General features: G+C 37.9%; 1 protein-coding gene and 1 long non-coding RNA gene across 4 annotated transcripts in view; one reads left to right on the top strand and one right to left on the bottom strand.

The window, feature by feature from the left end:
• Positions 1-3,119: 3,119 nt before the first annotated feature.
• ankrd39 (ankyrin repeat domain 39) lies at positions 3,120-9,378 on the top strand. Of its 3 annotated transcripts, none has more exons than XM_087262509.1 (5): positions 3,120-3,187; positions 3,475-3,566; positions 3,903-4,006; positions 5,490-5,693; positions 9,033-9,378. In XM_087262509.1, the coding sequence occupies exons 2-5, from the start codon at positions 3,476-3,478 to the stop codon at positions 9,180-9,182; spliced, it is 549 nt and encodes a 182-aa protein (XP_087118635.1). In that variant the 5' UTR covers positions 3,120-3,187; position 3,475; the 3' UTR covers positions 9,183-9,378. The 3 variants fall into 3 exon arrangements, with proteins under 3 accessions (XP_087118635.1, XP_087118636.1, NP_001107112.1); XM_087262510.1 differs by having other exon boundaries at positions 3,120-3,392; NM_001113640.1 differs by lacking the exon at positions 3,120-3,187 and having other exon boundaries at positions 3,476-3,566; positions 9,033-9,182.
• Positions 9,379-17,617: 8,239 nt separating this feature from the next.
• Positions 17,618-21,941, bottom strand: part of LOC147842894 (uncharacterized) — a 5,236-nt gene continuing 912 nt past the window's right edge. The window contains exons 2-3 of the long non-coding RNA XR_015498510.1: positions 18,747-18,840; positions 17,618-18,174 (exon numbers count right to left, since the gene is read on the bottom strand). This is a non-coding gene — a long non-coding RNA (uncharacterized LOC147842894). The remainder of the gene's footprint in view (positions 18,175-18,746; positions 18,841-21,941) is intronic.

The following is a 21,941-nucleotide window of genomic DNA, read 5'->3' as shown; positions in this document are numbered from 1 at the left end:
TAATCAATTTTGACAGTGTGCATTTACATCCTTAAGTTTTGTGATGATAAATCTCAAAGAAAGTAGCAGATAAAATACAGCTTAGGTTTTAGTGCTGCTCCGATATTGCATTAATATATCAGCTGACCTGGATTATTTGCTGCGTGGTTTAAAGAAAATGAAAGCCATCTCGAGTTTGTTTTGTTCGTTTGTTTGTTATTATACGATATGCTGTTGTTGTGTTCTTTCATTTACATATGTTATTGTAGGTACTCTGTCAATCCTGTTCAATGAAGGCAATCAAAATAGACTTTTGCACTTTAAGTGTGATTCTCTATGTATATCGGACCCTTGTTTAAGGGGCGCGAGCTATTTATTTATGTATCAGGCTGTATTTATGTAAATGGTGGAGGGACGATCTACTCGTTCTCTCTTCGCCAAACTCTGTTGCACTCTATTACGGATGTGTTTCCATAAATAGACTGTTAGAATCAAGGTTGTTGTCTGTTTTTTTTTATACTCTGTGTATGTGTGTGTGTATGTATATATATATATATATATATATATATATATATATATATATATATATATATATATATATATATATATATATATGTATATATATATATGTGTGTGTGTGTGTGTGTGTGTGTGTGTGTGTGTGTGTGTGTGTGTGTGTGTGTGTATATATATATATAAGATGCAGACAGAGATGGCTTAAGGCTTCTTTTTTTTTAAGCGTTCATCTCAAACTACAGCTGAACAAATCATTACAGAACAGGTAAGTGACATTCTAAGTCGATCTCTCTTTTATACTTTGTATTGCTGTATTTATACCAAAGTAATCAGGGAGTGCTTGCTTTGCTTGTTCCATTTTTGGGGTTAATTATTGCGATCTCCCGATTGCAACAGAGAAATACCGGGAAATCTCTGTAGACTGATTGCATTTCATGTTGTTCAGCCGTATAATCTTAAAATGTGAGCAAAATCACCTGTTTTGTCATCACTTTAGACATTACGCTAGAGAATCATTCAAGCGCTAGCTCTAAAGTGATGTAAGTCAAAGAGTAACGCTTTCTGCTGTTCTGACGTCAGCTGCAGATGTGAATGAATGGCATAAGAAAGTACTTCCTCTTACAAAAGGGTTTTCAAGACTCTCTGGGTTTGTTTGTTTTTTTATATTCACTGTTATGCCGTTGAACTGTTGTATAAACGCAATATTATTATATTGTAGCAGTGCGATATGGCTGTATATGGTCACTGGTGGGACACTAAGGCACTCGGCCTGCTGCCTCGAGCCAATGCACACCTCCCACCAGTGCCAATATGCAGCCATATTGCACTGCTACGGGTGTGATATTGCTTATTTATTCATATATATATATATATATATATATATATATATATATATATATATATATATATATATATGATTATAGTCTTGCTTATATTTTATGTAAAGGGACCATATGGATGCTGGAAATCCTTGATAACGCATGAATTTTTAAGGTTTGAAAAGAGCTTAAATTTTGAATAAAGTGCTTGGAAATTTTATTGTTTTCCTTTCATAATTGCTTCTAAATATTTAGTAATATTTAATAATAAATTTGTAATAATTATTCACTATTTATAATTATATATTATAACAAGTACAGCTGAAGTGCCTTAAATACACCTGGAAAGTGCTTGAAAAGTGCTTAAATTTTACTTTGGAAGAGGTGTATTCTACATTAGTGTTGAAAAAAGTGTTTTATTTACATTTATAAAGGCTTCGTAATACCGTATTACTATATTGATCACCTGCTTGTTTGCTTTTTATATATATATATATATATATATATATATATATATATATATATATATATATATATATATATATATATAATGGTGGATGTTTCATTGTATATGCAAATGCTTTCTGTTTTTAAATTGAAATCTTTGCTGTCATCAACAATTTAAATAAAGGTAATGTTCAAAACAGTAATAAAACAAATAAATAATCTTTACTAAATTTAGATGTAAACTATGTATTCTAAAAAAACCTAATTTTTAAGAAGTATTTCATATTTTAAAAACTAAACTTGTTCTGAAGTGACTGATTTAGATATTAAGATAAATAAAATTAGTTTAGGATTTGCACTGTATCTGAATACGTTTTTGCAGATATCGAATGAAACTGGTAGGTACTGCAGTAGACAACGTGATCCTCTTTCATTTACGAGCCTTGTGAATCTTTCAGACATGATGAGTCCTCTGAAACAGTAGTGCACACAAGTCAAGTTCAGTTTTATTGTCACTTCACATGTATGGATATATAGAGGAACGAAGTGTTGTGTCTCACAGGACCACGGTGCTACATAAATAAACATAATCATAATATGAACACAACACTGGACAACATCCTGGAGCAGTAATCTAACGACATACAGTATTATTTTCTCCAGCACTTTTCACATGACCTGAGCCCTGGAGGTAAGTGAGCTGCTATTATGTGGAAGTGTATGAAGTGCTTTAGCAGGCATGAATGTTTGAAATGAGACCAGAGAAACCAGCTCTACATAATGCAAACTCACGCAAGGATCTTATTTATGTTCTTTGGTAATCTGCATGCCAATAATACAGTCAACAAGATCATAACAACAACAACATTAACCCCAGAACATTCCTTTCTAATCTTGTTGGGTACGGTTCGTTTTATTTGGTGTGTGTGTGTGTGTGTACACACAAACATTTCCCAAATCCTGTTTAACAGAGCTAGAACATTTTTACAGTATTTTGAAAGTAATTTCTTTCAGTTTGGCTGAAATAAAAGCAGTTTTTAGATTTTTACTATTATTTTAGGGTCACTATAATTAGCCCCTAAAGAACAGGCTGTTGCTTGGCGTAAATAACCTTTTTAGGCTTTAAAATTGCGAAAATCTTGCAAAATACCTAGAAAATATTATGTACTGTCATCATGGCAGGGACAAAAGAACTTAGTTATTAAAAGTATTATGTTTATAATGTGTTAAAAAATCTCTACGTTAAATAGAATTTGGGAAATGTTTTAAAAGGGTTAAATTTCACAGGATAATAATTTTGACTCCAACTGTATCTACAGTCTGTCATTTACGCCGGACTTTTATTTTGAAAGTTCGTCAGTTTGTTTTCACACAGCGCGCATCTCTTCACTAACCGCTCAGCCTCATTCATGAACTCGTTTACAAAGGTATGTACAATATCTAGACAGAGTAACAATTAGTTTGTTGACTGTACACATTAGTTAAAGAACATTCAAACATATCGATTGTTCTTCACACTAAAATATGCCTCGTTTACTTGCTTTAAACCTAAATGTAAACAGCAGCTGAACTGTCACGTGTCAAAACAAATGCTGTGAGGCGAATCCTTAATGCTTCAGTAGTTTATACAGAGTAAAACCACGTTTATTTAACAAACAATCACACATATATACATTCAGGTTTACATAAAACTTTTGTTTTATGTGGCGTTTAGGATGAATCCCCATGGAGGTCAGTGCACCTGCAGTGGTCATCTCCCAACACCGAGCGTCCATCAGACTCTGGAGGAGATGGACTTTGAGAGAGGTGCTACATATATTTTAAACACACACATTCTCACCGGCCACTTTATTAGTTACACCTTAATTGTGCCGGGTTGACCCCCTTTTGTCTTCAGAACCGCCTTAATCCTTCGTGGCATTGATTCAACTAGGTAACTAGTGGAAATATTCCTCAGAGATCTTGCTCCATAACTGAAGGACAAGATCTTGGATACAGTGGCAGTGCTAGCTTGAATGGCACCCTGGCTGAACCACCCCATATTCATCAATAAATGAGTGAATGATTGAACGAATGAATGAAGTCAAGAGTTACATATCATGACGATGTTATTACTATCAAATATGAACTGTTCGTTTGCAGGCATTTGGTCAGCAGCAATGGATGGAGATGTGGAGAGAGTCCGGATGCTTATTAAAAAAGGGACTGATCCAAATATGAGGGACCAGGCAAACTACACAGCTTTGGTTTGCTTGTTTTATTGTTCACCACCAATGCATACATTAATTACACTTACTGTAATTAAATTTAAAGTAAAAAAGTAAACTTTTGTTACAGTTACTTGTGTAATGTACTTGATTAATAGCTGTGTATAAATTCAACAGTTCTACATAAATTAATTCCGAGAAGCTGACTGATATAATATACCTTTTTCAACTAAAGAACATTTTCCATTTATCAAAGACAATTGCATAAGCTTAAGGGAAAAAAAATATTTATTGTGACAATATATATATATATATATATATATATATATATATATATATATATATATATATGTGTGTGTGTATATATATACATATATATATATATATATATATATATATATATATATATATATATATATATATACACACACACACTAATGAATGTATGTATATATATATATATATATATATATATATATATATATATATATATATATATACAGTAATCTTACAAAATAACTGATGATAACGGTCCAAAATAGTACATCCAAATTTAAAGTTTTAAACCATATAAAGTTTATAAATTAAAATTTTCAATTAAAAAGAGAAAAACTCAAGAGAAACAAAAAAGAATAAATTAAGTTAAGATTTTGTAGTTTTGTAAGATATTAAATATTTTGCGTATATTTCAATATTTTGTATTATCTTTCCATTTCTGAAGATGTTTGGTGACTAAAATATTATTTTATATATAAATATATCTGTTTAATAAATCTGTCAAATGCACCAACATATATGACCTATATTTACTGAGAAATGGAGAAAAGTATTCATTTTCAAAATGAATTTATGTTTAACACTGTATGTATATATATATACACACACACACAGTTAAAGTCAGAATTATTAGCCCCTGTTTGATTTTTTTTTCTTTTTTTAATATTTCCCAAATGATGTTTGACAGAGCAAGGAAAAGTTATGTCTGATAATATTTTTTCTTCTAGAAAAAGTCTTATTTGTTTTATTTTGGCTTGAATAAAAGCAGTTTTGAATTTTTTAAAAACTATTTTTGGGACAAAATTACTAGCCCCTTTAAGCTAATTTTTTTTCCGATAGTCTGCAGAACAAACCATCGTTATACAATAACTTGCCTAATTACCCAAACCAGCCTAGTTACCTTAATTAACCTAGTTAAGCCTTTAAATGTCACTTTAAGCTGTATAGAAGTGTCTTGAAAAATATCAAGTAAAATATTATTTACTGTCATCATGGCAAAGATAAAATAAATTGGTTATTAGAAATAGGTTTTTAAAACTATTATGTTTATAAATGTGCTGAAACAATCTTCCCTCCATTAAACAGAAATTGGGGAAAAAAATAAACAGGGGCGCTAATAATTCAGGGGGGCTAATAATTCTGACTTCAACTGTATATATATTTTTATTTTTTTACTTTATTAATTACTTTTTTTTTTTTGAAGTAACCCAACACTGTCCAGCTGACAGCTCTTGTTTTTCTCCAGCATTATGCAAGTCGAGCAGGTCATGTGTCAGTGTGTGAGCTGCTGCTGGACTGTGGGGCCTGTGTGAACGCTCAGACTCATGGCGGGGCGACGCCGCTTCACAGAGCGGCTTACTGCGGACACCAGCGGGTGCTGAAGCTGCTGTTAGAGCGAGGAGCGGATCCAGGCCTGACTGATGACGATGGAGCTACACCACTGCATAAGGTAACCCTGGTCAATTTACAGGCTTCCCATGGATCAAAGAGTTTGCCATTGTTCTCTCTATTAGCTGCCGTTATTAATCTCACTTTATTTTCCTTTTTCTGAAAGAGTTGATAACATCATGGTGGAGTTTTTCTTTTATTATTTCTGCAAATGGGATTGTAAAAAAAATATTTGTTGTACTTATTCAGTCAAGTTTACCCAAATATGATGACCTCTGCTACTGAAAAACCCGGAAATGTGAAAAGGGTCCATATTCCAGATTGTTTGATTGTCCAAGTTATTGCAATAAATAAATAAATGATCACGCCATGTGATCGGTAATCATGACTTCCGCAACTTTGAGCTCCGAAGTGGCCAGCTTGACGGCTCTGTTTTAAACTCCGCCCCCGCCTGTGCTCGGCTAATCTCATTGATCACCAGCTACAGCTGTGCTTCATGTCGAACGCACCTTTAGAATTGTGTAAACGAGACCCTGAGAGTCTATTATAGACTCTATATAGAGTTTAGCTATTAGGGATACTAAAATCGCTAGAATATTATGTAAAGATAATCTTTTAAGTAGACTTTTTTTCTATAAATATATCATCATTTGTACAAAATAGGGTCCCACTTTATATTAAGTGTCACTTATACCTGTGAACTTAAATGGTAACTAGATGTGTAAGTAGTATGTAACTACAGTGTATGTACATACTGGTACATAGTATTTACTTGTGTAACACTAGTGTAACTACACACATGTAACAACCCACTAAACAGTATGTGTAAGTTTAAATGTGTAAAGCCTAGTTCACACTACAGGATTTTAAACCTCAGCAGATCGCTGTGCCGTTCACACTACATGACTTGACTTTGTGTCTTTTAATCTCTGTGGTGTTCACACTACGCAACACTCTGTGAATGATCCACAAGAGGGGGGTCACACACTACATGATCTGACAACATCTCATTCCCCAACAGCTCATTCAAACCACAGCCAATGAAATGTTGAGGGAGGAGTCGTCAGAAAAAGCTGAACACTATTGGCTGCTTGTGTGCTGATGACATCACTGACAGCGTTTCAAGCTTTGGAGAAAGCATTTAAAAACATCGTCAAATCAGCTGATTCATCAGCGCATTAATCACTCATCTGCAGGTTCCAGTGGATAGTCACAGAGAGTTTTTAATTTTTGTAATTTTATAACTCTTTGAAATAAAACTAACCGTACGTTCACACCGAAAGCGGCGAGAGCGTCAAAGTAGCCGGAAGTCATTCATTTTCAATGAGAGCCGGCGGCGATAGGCGACGATAAGCGGCGAGGAGCAGCGCGGCGCGTCTTCGCCGGCGTGAGCGTCGAGGAGAGTTGAAATGAAGTCAACTTTATGGTAATGAGCTATGACGCGGTTCAGCGGCAAGCAATCAGAATGAAGACGTCCACCGCTTGATAGCAGTTCAGAGAACACAGACCTGTGAACTTTGGTTCCGACCACAGTTGTTCCCAAGGGTTTGATTATTGCGGTCGCCGGATATCCAATTATTTACAATGTTTTCTTACAGGAACATACATTAAATAAGTTACTGGCGAGTTACTGATGTTCATTAATGTTATATAAATTTATCTTTAAAAAGCGGGAATCTCACGCGATGCGACAGTACAAAACAGTACTGCTGCTTCAGGATATTTCAGACATATGGACACATATTGGATAAATAGAGCAAAGCCACACCACATGCAACTTGATCTTCCATTGTTTTATGAATTTGATAAGAAGTGTGCAACATTTTCACGCTAAAAACAAGTTTTATGCAGGAATGTAACTGATAATGCTGCAACGGCTCCTTTAAGTACGAGATCAATGTAGCGAGTTTTGACGCTCTCGCCGCCGGAGCTTAAGGCAGACAGCGTTGTTGCCAGGGCGGCCAGAGCGACCTTGGACGCTCTCGCCGCTTTCGGTGTGAACGTACGGTAACAAATAACACCCTGCCGTTTTCTAACTATCAGTGTATTTCTTTCTGACATTGTTATTTTTTTTTATTACAAAACAGTAAAGAACTGGGCATTTCTGCCTTAAATTATCATATTGGTTAAAATGACTGCATGCATGTCTGATACTTTTCACTGTGACTTTAAATATGTGTGCATTTTCTTGCCTAGCAACTTCCTGCTAACATAAACAAAACTTTCTGATGGCAAAAACATCAATTTACATCAGATATCTTTCAAAACAGCATATTCTGTGCTGAATAGCTCCTGTTTGAAAGTGAAAATGAAAGCCAAGACCTTTAAGTGTTTTAGTATCTTAACTACATATTTATAGGCTGTATCACCAAAAAAAGATTATATTTTTAGGGTAATGGTGTCATTAAATATGATGCCAGACATTCAAAGCTTGATTTTAATATCTCAATAATAGCTTTGAATGTAAACATGTTGTGACAGTATGGCGTTTATATGAGAACGGTCAGAATGAGCAGTATGGTAATTCTAATAGTTACACAATTCTTGCTCCACTGTTAATATAGCCTACTCTCATGTCTGTGCTAATACAGAATGAAGCGAGTGCACCGATGCCCATTCTGACCAATCACAGATGTTTCTGTTGAGCTCCTGAACACACAGGCATTCAGCTCATGCTGATATGCTCTCTCATTGGCTGCAGCTCGTCACTACATCTGACCACACGTGGGGTTGAGTCGGCCGACTGCTCTGGAATATTTAGCATGCTGAATGTTGGATTTCCGTCTGCGAGGTGTCGGCGACGCGTCAGCGAGCCTCGTTGATGCGTTGTTCAGTAGTTCACACATAAAGACTGGCGAGCGCCGTGCACCCGCAGATTTCTTCCCGATCACAGCCTGATCTGTCGGCGAGCTCGTTAACTTCCAAATCGGGCTCAAATCAGGCTTAAAATCCTCTAGTGTGAACTAGGCATAACAGGACATTAATAACAATCTTTGCTAAAGTACCCCTTTAATGTGAACTACTGATGTGTTGTTACATGTGTGCAGTTACACCAGTATTACACAAGTAAATGCTATGTACCAGTATGTAAATACACTGTAGCTACATACTACTTACACATCTAGTTACCATGTAAGTTCGTAGGTATAAGCCATAATATAAAGTGGGACCCAAAATTTTGGTGATATTTAGATTTTTTTTTTAACCAACCAACAAAAATAATTCCCATGAACAAAATCAAGTCCTGCTCTGTTTTGTTTGTGTGTGTGTGTGTGTGGGTTTGTGTGTCAGGGAAGCTATTTTATTCAGACATATTTTACTACAGGGAAGAAAGACTACTCATTCATACTGACTTTAATACAGTATTTGATCGAATATTTGTGACTGTATGTGCACACAGGCTGCTGAGCAGAGGTGTTTTGTGGTTTGTAAACTGTTGGTGAAGCGCTTTCCAGCTTTGCGGGATATAAAGGATAAAAGATCACGGATACCTTTCGATCTCTGTCCAGAGGACGACAGCAAATGGGAGTTCCTGAAGCCAGCACAATGACCGGATCTGTTACAGTTTGTAAGGCCTTTTCATGAAGCAATATGAAGACTTTTTTTAAGAGCTGTGCCTTATTATTCAGTGTGTCATATGCATGGAGCAATGGATCATCCCTGATGGTCACTTTTGTGAGCCTACACGAGTGAATCCAGTGCCAGCAAGTATGACCAGATCAGGAAATAAAAGACTGGGATACTAAGGAATGCTAATTCTTCATGCATAATGGTGTTGGGTGGAGACTTTTATTTTGAAGCTTTGGAAAAGCATGTGAATTTGCCACCAGACTAATCCATATGCCGACAGGGGGGAAATGAAGCAAACTGATTTGCTTTCATTCATTTTCCTTCGGATTAGTCTATTTTAGAGGTCACTACAGCAGAATGAACCGGCAATCCGATCTGTCTGTTTACATCAGGGGTCACTAATCTCGGTCCTGGAGGGCCGGTGTCGCTGCAGGGTTTAGCTCTGACTTGCCTTATCACACCTGCCTGGGTGTTTCAAGTATATCTAGTAAGACCCTTAGCTGCGTACCAAATCGCATACTTATGCACTATTCTACGCCATTTTGTAGTATAAATAGTGTCAGCAGTGCATTTACACTGAAAACTCTAAAAATAATAAGTGCACTTTAATTACCCGGATGATGCACTCATTCAGCCGGTAAAATGAAGTGTGTAATGATGGACACTTCACACACTCAACGACCGCAGCTTTGCTTACGTAGCGGAAGGGGCGGAGCTATCGGACGCACATGTTGGATAACTTTATTTATTTTGGATGGTGAAAGCAAAATTCTTCTACGAGAGTGATTATAGCGCCTCCCGATGGTGAATGCGGCAATACTCAGGGCAGGTATTATTTGATAATTCGGCCGTTTACTTCAATGATTTGGCGACCGTCAAACGTCATCAGGGAAACGGTTTGAATTTCCGCTTAGTAAAAAACATTAGTGTGCCATTTGGGACGACACTACATACATATACTACCCTGTTGAGTGTGTAAGTGCATAAGTACATAGTGCATAGTGTATAGTGTGCCATTTGGGACGCAGCTTTAGTGTGCCATTTGGAACGACACTACATACATATACTATCCTGTTGAGTGTGTAAGTGCATGAGTGCATAGTGTATAGTGTGCCATTTGGGATGCAGCTCTTGATTAGCTTGTACAGGTGTGTTTGATTAAGGTTGGAGCTAAAATCTGCAGGACACCGGCCCTCCAGGACCGAGTTGGGTGACCCTTGGTTTTCATGATAGTCGCATTGTCGCATATCACATATATATTTATATCTGATTTATTTCCATATATGAAGAAGGCCTGAAACCGATCTCTAAATATCCAAATGCATGCGCTTTTTTTTGTGTTCACATAGTCATTGAACAGATACGATCTATACCAGGGGTGGCCAGTCCTGTTCCTGGAGATCTACCTTCCTGCAGATTTTAGTTGCAACCCTTATCAAACACACCTGTCTGTAATGGGGTATATGCCGAAGCATGCTAATAGGACTTTTAATTTGCCAGTAACCTGGGTCAAGCGCTTCCGGCGAATTGAATGCCAATGCAAAATCCGGTGCATTCAAGGTCAGCTTTCTTTAAAAATCAGCGATCTCCATTAGCTGAGTGATATCCGATTTAGGGTGGGTTTCAGATTGTACAAGAAGCCCTGCATTAAATTACATTTTCCCCCGCCATATCTTTATAATATGAGCATATATTTTACCCTAGTATATTCAATGGAGCTTCTACGTTAGCCTGCTGATTCTGACGGGCGCGTGCGAGTCAACAGCTTTTTGTCTCGTTTTACGCTTGAGCAACTAAATGAATGCTAAAGTTTATTTAACTGATTGTATTTTAATGACATTAAAACATCGATGCTGTATAAGGAACCGTATAAAATGGTAAAAAGTTCACAATAACAGGTCACCGGAAGTGTATCAGCATGGGAACTGCACTAGCTCGGCATATACCCTATTATCACGTGGATTTCAGGTCCTAATTGATTGGTTCAGGTGGGTTTGATCAGGGTAGGAGCTAAACTGTTCAGGAAGGTAGATCTCCAGGAACAGGTTTGAGCACCCCTGATCTACGCAATCAAAAAAACTGGCAATTGGGTCACATTTAACTGGCAGTGTAAACAGGGCCGTTGAGTTAAAAACAAATAACAGATGAGATTTTGGTTTTGGTGCCAGTAGAATGAACAGAAAAACTCAATATTTACATTTTGTCTAACGTTTCTCATTCTGGATCAAATTAAATTATCGAATGAGACACGAACGACCTGTAACTGTTGACTTCCGTAGTGTTTGTTTGTTCCAACTATGAAAGTCAATGGCTTTCAGCTGTCTTCAGAATATCTTCTTCTGTGTTTGACAGAATAAAGAAAGCCTTAAAAGATGGTATCAAGGGTATCTGCAGGGTCCTACAATGTCTTAAATCAAAAAAGCAAAATTTTTATAATAATAATATCTTTTATTTATAGGCGCCTTTCAGAGCACTCAAGGACACCTTACAGTGTGTCACAGACACATTATAAAAGCAAGACAGACGAGTAATAAAACATAGTATTAATCCAGAAAGTCATTAAAAGCAATCCTGAACAGAAAGGTTGTAACCTGGGATTTAACATTGGACATAAAGTCCACCTGACGGATATCTAAGGGCAGGGAAACCCATAACTGTGGTGCTCTGCAGCTAAAAGCCCTGCCACCAAATGACTTCATCTTGGAACTGACAACAGTTCAGCCGCAGAAGATCTCAGTGAGCGCCGAGGAGTGTACCAGTGAAGAAGATCAGAGAGATAATCGGGCGCCAGGTTGTGAAGAGCTTTGTAAGCTAATAAAATAATTTCATATTGTACAGGATAAACAGCAGGATGCCAATGCAAGTGAAAGAGAATTGGAGTTATGTGTTCAGAAGCAGGTGAGCGGGTCACTACCCTAGCTGCTGTGTTCTGGAATAACTGTAATCTGTGAAGTTGGTTAAGAGGGATACCAGATAGGAGGGAATTGCAATAATCAATTCTTGATGTAACCAGAGCATGTTCAAGCACTTCAGTATTTTGTTGGGATAGTGAAGGGCGTGGTCTTGCAATGTTACGTAAGTGAAAAAAGGCAGATCGTCAAATATTACTAATATGTAAATTAAACAGAAGCATACCATCTAATATAACCCCAAGACTTTTAACATGAGTTGTAAAATTTACTGGAGAATTATTGATCAAATTTTAGGCCTTGAAAAGTCTTAAATCTACTGAAATGTTGTGCTGTAGATCTTAAAGAATTTTTAACGGGTCTTCATTTTCCTTTGTTTATGTACAGCTACCCAATCTGTCCATTAACACCCATACAATCACCAACAATCCATCTCAATAAAACTGCTAACATTTTTAGTTAAAAATAGCATTTAACTTCTTTCCTTACAGTGACACTTGCTCAAAAGTTCTTCATTTATTTATTACTGAGGAAACTGACCTGACCTATACTTCTTTTATTATTAAATTATTATTGTTGTAGACTGACGTAATTGACAGTTTTGTTCTATTCTTGGTAAGAGTTATAGGCTTTGTGAATAGATATATTTGGAGATTAATTAAAAAAAATAAATCTTAAAAAATTATTGTATTATTAAATGTATAAATGTTTTATTTTTTGACAGGACAAATGAAAATCTCAAACTGGGACATTTCAATAAAAAAATTATATATATATATATACATATACATATATATATATATATATATATATATATATATATATATATATATATATATATATATATATATATATATATATATATATATATATATATATAATTTTTTTTAGTTAAATTTGTATACATTTAGCCCTGTATAAGTCTAAAATTTAATTCATAACGGTCTTAAAAATGTCTTTAAAGTCTTAAATTTAACTTGGTGAAACCTGCTGAAACCCTGTTGAGGGAGAGTAAATAGTTGAGGTGAGTGTATGCAGACTTGGTGCCGTTGCAATGCTTAATGCCTACACCTCACAGTGACTTCACCAGCTCCTTTAAGTGCATTGTGTCTGACATTGCAAATCTGCGATATGCAGTCTCAACTTGCAAATCCAAGTCTGCATGCAGATACTAAAATAGTTAATATTAAAATAGTTGGTCAATTTTAAATTTTATTGGTGAACTTTACCTTTAAACCAGCATTGAGTTCATTGACAGCCATCAAATCGTTAAGTTTTCACTACAGAGAGCCTGTGATGTGGTTTTGTTTCCAGTAGAGGGCGATAAAGTCCTATTAATACAGCACTTTAGCAAGCAAACCCAGGATCACTCCTTCGGAAGAACTCAAGTTCATAAGCAGCTATTCATGGCACTGGCAATTTATGTTTGTTTGATTGATTGATTGATTGATTGATTGATTGATTGATTGATTGATTGATTGATTGATTGATTGATTGATTGATTGATTGATTGATTGATTGATTGATTGACTGACTGTAAAAAATGCTGAGTTCCACGCAGTCGATTTGTTAAGACAACATAAAGGAATTAAGTAAACTTGTTAGTGTTTACAAATTTAAGTGGATTGAACATAAAACTATTAAGTTGTCCCAAAAAAAAAATCAAAAATTGTGTTGTTTCAGCTCATTTTAAATAATCAGTTTGAATAAACAGCAAATATAATGTTTTAAGTGTACCAGTATTGTCATATATTACAGTCTAAAGTCTTTTTTTTTTAATATGTGTTACTTAATTACCTTTTAAGGAAAGTAATTATTTAAGGTAATTTTAAAGAGTAAGATGAGCTTAAAATTGTAATATATTCCTTTATTTTTACACTGCTACACTGAAAAAAGGTGATTAGTAACTTAAAGCGAGTATGATATATCATATTATACACATTACTATAGCGCGCAAACCCGGGATTACTGCTTCTGAAGAGCTCAAATTCATAAGCAGCCACTCATGGCGCCTTCGGGGGGCCTTCTAAAACAAAGATGAGGAATGAAGTTTAGGCTGGATATTTATATTAAATTTAATCCGATTGGCTAGTTAGTGATTAGTGATAGGGATCAGCTGCAGTCAATCCTATCACGTGCTCCTCTAGAAATTAGTTTGTGAAACTTCACTTAGTAAATCCAAGGAATCATCTTTGATTGTTTTGTTTCAGTGCAGCTACAGTACAGAACCTGCTGGCAGCCGAGAAGCGAAGCAGAGCTTGTTTTATGTGGTTGTGGTTGTTGCATCAAATGACAACATGGGATTAAAAATATGGCTTAGAACAATGCTGTGTGCTGTCGAATGTACAGTGCTGTGCTGTTTGGGCTGAGGTTTGTGCTTGTGGCTTGTACTTGACCAGTATTTTACACTGCTGTTATAGTCAGGATGTGATGCACACGCCAGCCAACACATCTGGAAAACTAGAGTACTGATCTGAGGTAACTCTTTTCCGAAAACAGTTCAGGTGGCATATCTGTGTGGAGTTTGCATGTTCTCCCTGTGTTGGCGTGGGTTTCCTCCGGGTACTCTGGTTTCCCCCACAGTCCAAACACATGCGCTGTAGGGGAATTCTTATAATAAAGATTGTAGCTTCCTTGTGTGAAGGTTCGTTCTAGTAATAGCAGAACTCCTATGTACTCTTTATCTGCTGGCCATCGGCCTGTATCCCATCTCTCCCTCCAGCTGTTGGGCTGTGAATGTTTCCAGATGGGCTGACAGCCATAGAGGAAGTGCTGAGAAATGTAAGATTACTGTTTTAAATATCCAATGACTTTGACTCTGACTCTCCTCTTCAACTCTGCACTCCCTCAGACCTGTCGGTGGGTCCAGCCTCTCCCGGTTATTAAAACAAAATTGTCAATGCCATGTATTTAACACTCCGACCGGAAATGCCGGTGATGATATCAAATATTTGTCTATCACCCAATACACCTGCTATTGGCCATCATGCAGTTTTTATAAATCATATACAGTACCACTTAGGGCTCTGTTTTAACGATCTAGGCGCAAAGTCTAAAGCTCTTGGCGCAAAAGCATTTGGGCTTGTCTGAATCCACTTTCGCTATTTTAAGGGCGGAAAAATACGCTCTACTCCCTGGTGCATGGTCTAACGGGGTTGTGCTTATTCTCCGTTAATGAGTTCTGGGTGTGTTTTGAGCATAACGTGCGCCGGGTGCCTTTAGTCTTCAAGTCAGCATGAAATCTGAATTTGTAATGTTTATTTTACTAGTCCACATTAGTATTTAGGTGAAAATTCTTTAATCAAAATTGGACCATACAGTTAATTTTCTCAGATACATTGTTACCAGATTTTTTACTCTATACCAGCTTCCAAACAAACGCTGGAAGCCTGGGAATTCATTTGAAATGGAATATTGAGAAGGGGGCGGGGATTTCTTTCAGTATGTTGATTTGCTTCCAACTGAAATGGAATATTGAGTAGGGGGCGGGGCTTTCTTTCAGTATGTTAATGTACTTCCATATGAAACAGAATATTAAGTAGGGGGCGTGGCTTTTTCAATATGTTGATGTGCTTCCAAAGTGAAACTGAATATTGAGTAGGGGCGGAACTTTCTTTTAGTATGTTAATGTACTTCCATCTGAAACTGAATATTGAGTAGGGGGCGGGGCTTTCTTCCAGTATAGTGATGTACTTTCATCTGAAACGAAATATGAAGTAGGGGGCGGGGCTTTCTTTCAATATTTTGATGTGCTTCTATCTGAAATGGAATATTGAGTAGTGGGTGGGGCTTTCTTTCAGTATGTTAATGTACTTCCACCTAGAACGGAATATGAAGTAGGGGGCAGGGCTTTCTTTCAGTATGTTGATGTGCTTCCAAAGTGAAACTGAATATTGAGTAGGGGCGGGGCTTTCTTTTAGTATGTTAATGTACTTCCATCTGAAACAGAATATGAAGTAGGAGGCGTGGCTTTCTTTTAGTATGTTGAAATGCTTCCAACTAAAACTGAATATTGAGTAGGGGCGGGGCTTTCTTTCAGTATGTTGATGTGCTTCCAACTTAAACAGTATGTTAAGTAGAGGTGGGGCTTTCTTTCAATATGTTGATGTGCTTCTATGTGAAACGGAATATTGAGTAGGGGCGTGGCTTTCTTTAAATATGATAATGTACTTCCATCTGAAAACAGACTATTGAGTAGGGGCGGGGCTTTCTTTCAGTATGTTGATGTACTTCCATTTGAAACAGAATATTGAGTAGGGGGCGGGGCTTTCTTTTAATATTTTGATGTACTTCCATCTCAAATTGAATATTAAGTAGGGGGCAGGGCTTTCTTTCAGTATGTTGATGTTCTTCCATTTGAAACAGAATGTTAGGGGGCGGGGCTTTCTTTTAATATTTTAATGTTCTTCCATCTCAAATTGAATATTAAGTAGGGGGCAGGGCTTTCTTTCAGTATGTTAATGTAATTTTATTTCAGTATGTTGATGACCTCTGTCTGAAATGAAATATTGAGTAGGGGGCGGGGCTTCCGCTTCATGCAAACTTTAAGGGTAAAAAAACTGTAAAATTGCTACAGTAAAATTCAGGTAATTTAAACCTCTATCTGTTAGTTTGCTAAAAGTTAATGATGTGCAAAAAGAAAGCCCCGCCCCCTACTCAATATTTCATTTCAGATAGAAGTTATCAACATACTGAAAGAAAAGGCTCAGCAACTTCTGCTTCATGCAAAGTTTAACGGTAAAAAACTGAAAAATTGCTTCAGTAAAGTTCAAGTCATTTAAAACTCATTTCTGCTCAATATGAAAAATGGGTCAAGCTGACAGAGAAATCCTCTCTAGAGAAATCAATGCCATGCTCAAAACTGATCCTCGAACCCTAAGTCTGCTCTTCAGCCAGTATCCTACTATAAGCTCTAGGAGTCTTGACCCTGCTATGAGAAGGTGACGCAGTATTTGCACTTAATATAATGTTCAACAATGCACCTCTCCTTGACCCGACCTCGTCTCTCACACCTCCCGTCCTGAGGGCTGTAAATGAGCACAATCATCAAATGACAACATGTTTTAAATCAAGCAGGAGGATATTCAATTACCCTGCCCTTCCCTCCATCTCACTCCACCCAGTTTTTTTTTGTGTGTGGCGTCTGATGCTGTGGCCGTAGATTGGATTACCAGCCACTGTCACTCAGGAGCAGCCCCTCACAGACGCTGCTATTAGGTAATGTGGCTCTCGTCCACCTGTATAGATGTGTTGTCTGGAGCTGCGCGGCTCTTTGAAGCAGCGACCCATGCAGAGCCACTTACCTGATTAAACCTAGAGGAATAACATGCACTTTCATGGAAAACACAGAGAGAGAGAGATGAAGAACAAAGAAAAGGGACTAACAATAAAAATGAACGGGTGTGTGACAGTGAAGTGACGCTAACAACAGAGGTGTGGATCCAAATGCAGGTTTATTATGCTGAGTTCACACTTGACGCGTAACGCTCGGATAAATGGCGCTATTCGCGAGTGAATAGCCACGTGCACATTTGAGTTTACTCACTTCATTCGCGCGTCAAATCCGCTTCATTTGCGCATCAAATTCACTTCAGAACAGACGCGGATTTGCGTGATGGGCAGGGCTTCTGTCTGCCCGGTGACTCTAGCTTCATTGCTAAATGGCTAACATGGATTTTATGAAGAAAATAACAGTGTTTATGTGCTTTATGAAGGCTGAAAAACAGGGTCGATACGTTTAGTGCCGTGTCTGAGTCCACTAGATCCTTTCAGAGGTGCATCCAGCTCTGTGAGCTCATAAACTCCTCCAGAAACTGAACCTGGATGATGGAGCCTTTCGGCGGTGCTTCTGACTGAGCCCAGCCCAGTTTGATGACTTGTTGTCGGTGTCGGCTGGAGGATTTCCCCCGGGACACCATCAACAGTTTCTACGTCACAATCACGCCCCCACAAAAGCAAGCTCCTGATTGGTTAACGCGGTGCGCATGTCCGCTCGAGTTCAGATTTTTGAACTCGAGCGATTTGCACGTTAAGTGCGTCAAACGTGCAAACGCTTAATTCGCGCTGCGCAATTCACGTCATTCGCGCCGCGCCATTTGTGCGTATCACGCCGCAGGATGTCTATTTGTGCGTTTGCATTGACTTAAAATGCAAATCACTCGTGCTTGACGCGCGTAAAAAGCCACGTGCACATTTCAGTTTACTCGCTTCATTTGCACGTCAAATCCGCTTCATTCGCACGTCAAATTCACTTCAGAACAGACGCGGATTCGCGTGATGACTCTAGCTTCGTTGCTAAATGGCTAACATGGATTTTATGAAGAAACAACAGTGTTTATACGTGATACGTTTAGGGCCGTGTCTGAGTACACTAGATTCTTTCAGAGGTGCATCCAGCTCTTTGAGCTCATAAACTCCTCCAGAAACTGAACCTGGATGATGGAGGCTTTCAGCTGTGCTTCTGACTGAGCCGAGCAGTTTGATGAACTTTTTGTCGGCTGGAGGATTTACGTCACAAACACGCCCCCACAAGAGCAAGCTCCTGATTGGTTAATGCGGCAAGAATGTCCGCTGAAGTTCAGTTTTTTGAACTCGATCGATTTGTGCGTCAATCTGATGACGCTTAATTGGCGCACGCCATTTGTGCGTATTGCGGCATTCGCACTGCGCCTATCGTGTAATTCACTTCATTCGCGCCACGCCATTCGCACATATCGCGCCGCAGGATGTCTACTCGCGTTTCCATTGTCTTAACATGTAAATCACTTGCGCTTGACGTGTGTTCAGCGTCTGGTGTGAACGCAGCACTAGAGAGGTCAGGCAAGCAATGGTCAGCACAGGAGCAAACAGATGTATAAGGGCAATCCAGAGTCGTAGTCAAAATAACAGGCAGATGGTCACAAGACAGGCAGCAAACAGGAATAAAACAAGAAAATAAGGCGAGGATCAAAAACTATGGAGGGCATATGACATATCATAACATACAAAAACGTAAAAAACTAAATCTTACCTATCAAATGTTCTGCCTTTGTGCTTTGTTTTCTTTGTTTGCTCGTTACTACACCCGTAGACAGCGCTAAAGTCCAGCATCTTCATGTAGCAAAACTGTCTTGACTAGTGGGGTTGAATGATATTTGTCCTGGGAGGACTGTACAAATGTGGCGGCGCTACTGACGCATGCTCAGGGTCCGTATGCAAAATCTAGTGTATATATCTACCCGCATAGCAAAAATTTTCTGGCCCAGATCTGGCCTACGCAATCAGCTTTAGCTTGGCCCACATGGCGCAGTGAATTACGGTACATGATAGGACCAAGTCTGGCTGTCATACAAGGGCCAAACTTGGACCAAATCTGGGCCAAGTCTCAGCTAAGTTAATAACCCATAACTGGGCCTGAACTGGGCCAGATATGTTGGTGTGTCAGGACTGCAACGAAATTGATAAACCCATGAAGCATTTTGCATTATGGCTGTGCTTTTTCTGGAAGCGATCTGATTAGTAGAATTTTTTCTTTTCTCAAAAATAATTTGATGTATTTTAAAAGTGGGTCAAAATAGGCCAAACTTGCATGCCAATTTTTTTCTGACTGAAATCTGGCCCACGCAATCAGCTTTTGCTTGGCCCACATGCCGCAGTTAATTCTGGTACATGATTGGACCAAGTCTGGCTTCCATACAAGGGCCAAGCTTGGACCATATCTGGGCCAAGTCTCAGCCAAGATAATAACCCATAACTGGGCCTGAACTGGGCCAGATATGTTGGTGTGTCACGACTGCAATAATTTTGATAAACCCATGAAGCATTGAATCTTCCTATGAATCTTCGTGCTTTTTCTCGAAGAGAACTGATTGGTCGAATTTTTTTCTTTACTTTATAAATAATTGAATTGTTTTTTAAGTGTGGGTCAAGACCGACCAAACTTACGTGGCCCACACACATATTTAACATGTGGCCCAAATAATAATTTTGATATCTGGCCCAAGTCTTGTGTGCCGCCTTAAAGTCAATGCCACCTCTGCCAAGCCTGGGCCATTTTTGGCCCACATGCTGTCTGCCAGTGCCGGACGAATGCCTGCAGAACCAGCTTTATGCCAAATCTGGGCCAGAGTTTTGTTTTTTTTACACAAAAAACACTGATGATAACAGATCAGGATAAATAATATAAACATTAAAAATTAAATAATAAGAGAAACAAAAGAGAGAAAAGAAAGAAAACATAAATAAATAAGTTTAAACATATTTATACATAACACAAATACAGCAAGAGGAAAAAAGGACTTATGTATCTGTGATATTTCCAAAATATTTATCATAAAAAAACTAAGAATCTATCACTTTTCTTATTATTAACTAGTCTAAGAGATTTAATAAAAACATCAATTTCTATTAAAAAATGCGAAAAAGAAGGCTGCAAACTGAAGAACTTTTGTTTATGAATAAAATATTTTCCATACAAAATGAAAAAGTTAATAATGTAATTCTCTGAAATATCAGTTTTACCCATGATGCTTTGCGTGTATGCGCAAGGAGAATGCGAAGAACTTCCGGTCGGGTGCTGATGCGTGTAAACAGTCACATTTGGACAGCTTTAAAACGATAGTTTTAATCTATTTTACCTGCTTTTATCCTCTTTGAACTAATACTGTTGTCCATCAGCAGCATCTCCTGGACTGATCATTTAAAGAAATGCGATCTAACAGGATGGAAAACAGCTGCAGTGAGGTGATTTCCCCTCGTTGTCAGACGGCATCTTCTGCAGTTTAAATGAAGCCTCGTCATCGCTAAAGTCAACATTTTCTCTTTATTTCAAATATATAACCAGCCCAAACAAATGTAGTTCACCAAAATGTTTGACACACACACGTAGCCTGTACTGTGCCACTGACACACTGATTTAATAACTGTGACAACGTGAAAATATAGGCTAGAGTCATTTCGAAATGACAGAAAAACACAAACCGTGGAAAAAACAACACACAAAATAAAACACAAACGGCTCGCGATTAGAATGAACAGCAAATCAGCAGCAGAGGATCAATAACAGACTTTTATTGCTCATTTTTGTAAATTGCACGACTTTCATACCTGTTAAGTTTCATGCCAGTACTCTGGTTTGCTCTCTCTCTCTCTCTCTCTCTCTCTCTCTGTGTGTGTGTGTGTGTGTGTGTTAAAGAGCCGCTGAGCTAACAGCTGACAGGCCGGGAACACACTGTATTTCTGACGGCAAACACGTGAACTAGAAGAACGTTTTTCTCGTATTTCTGACGCGCTTGAACCACATGTGACAGATTATAACGGCTTTAACAGACACATTTCTAAGTTGTGTGTCACAAAAACACTCTGTTATCCATTAAAAACGTTATTGAAACCCATTTTCGGAGCGCAAATTACCAGTTGTACACGCTGTGAAAGGAAGTTTTTAGCATTCTACCGGAAGACGCAGGTCGCTATGGCGCCCTCCATGCAGCAGCCATGAAAAAGGTCTATAATAACAGATGATATCTTGAAGTTGAAAGGGTCTGGAAGAAGCAATTTAGTTACCTATATGGAGATATAAGCTTTTCCAAAAGCTTTTTGTGTTTTCACATTGAAAAAATATGTGAGTCAGCGTTTCGTCTTCACTCTTGCAAAATGTGCATGAACTGTCAATCTCCAAATACTTTGGCGGGCCAGAATTGCTACCTGGGTATGGTTAAGTGTGACGTCATGCGAAGCGGCTTCCGGATCCAAGCACTCTATCAAACTGTATGGGGAGACTCATGAAATGATAATAATAAACGTTTACAAAGTGCTGTAATGCTATCAAAAATCATATTCGCTATATATATGTC

This window comes from Danio rerio, chromosome 8 (assembly GCF_052040795.2).
Source record: "Danio rerio strain M-AB ecotype USA chromosome 8, GRCz13ab, whole genome shotgun sequence".
Classification (NCBI taxonomy): domain Eukaryota; kingdom Metazoa; phylum Chordata; class Actinopteri; order Cypriniformes; family Danionidae; genus Danio; species Danio rerio.
Note: the sequence above shows the minus strand (reverse complement) of the source record. Positions and strands in the feature narration are given on the sequence as shown.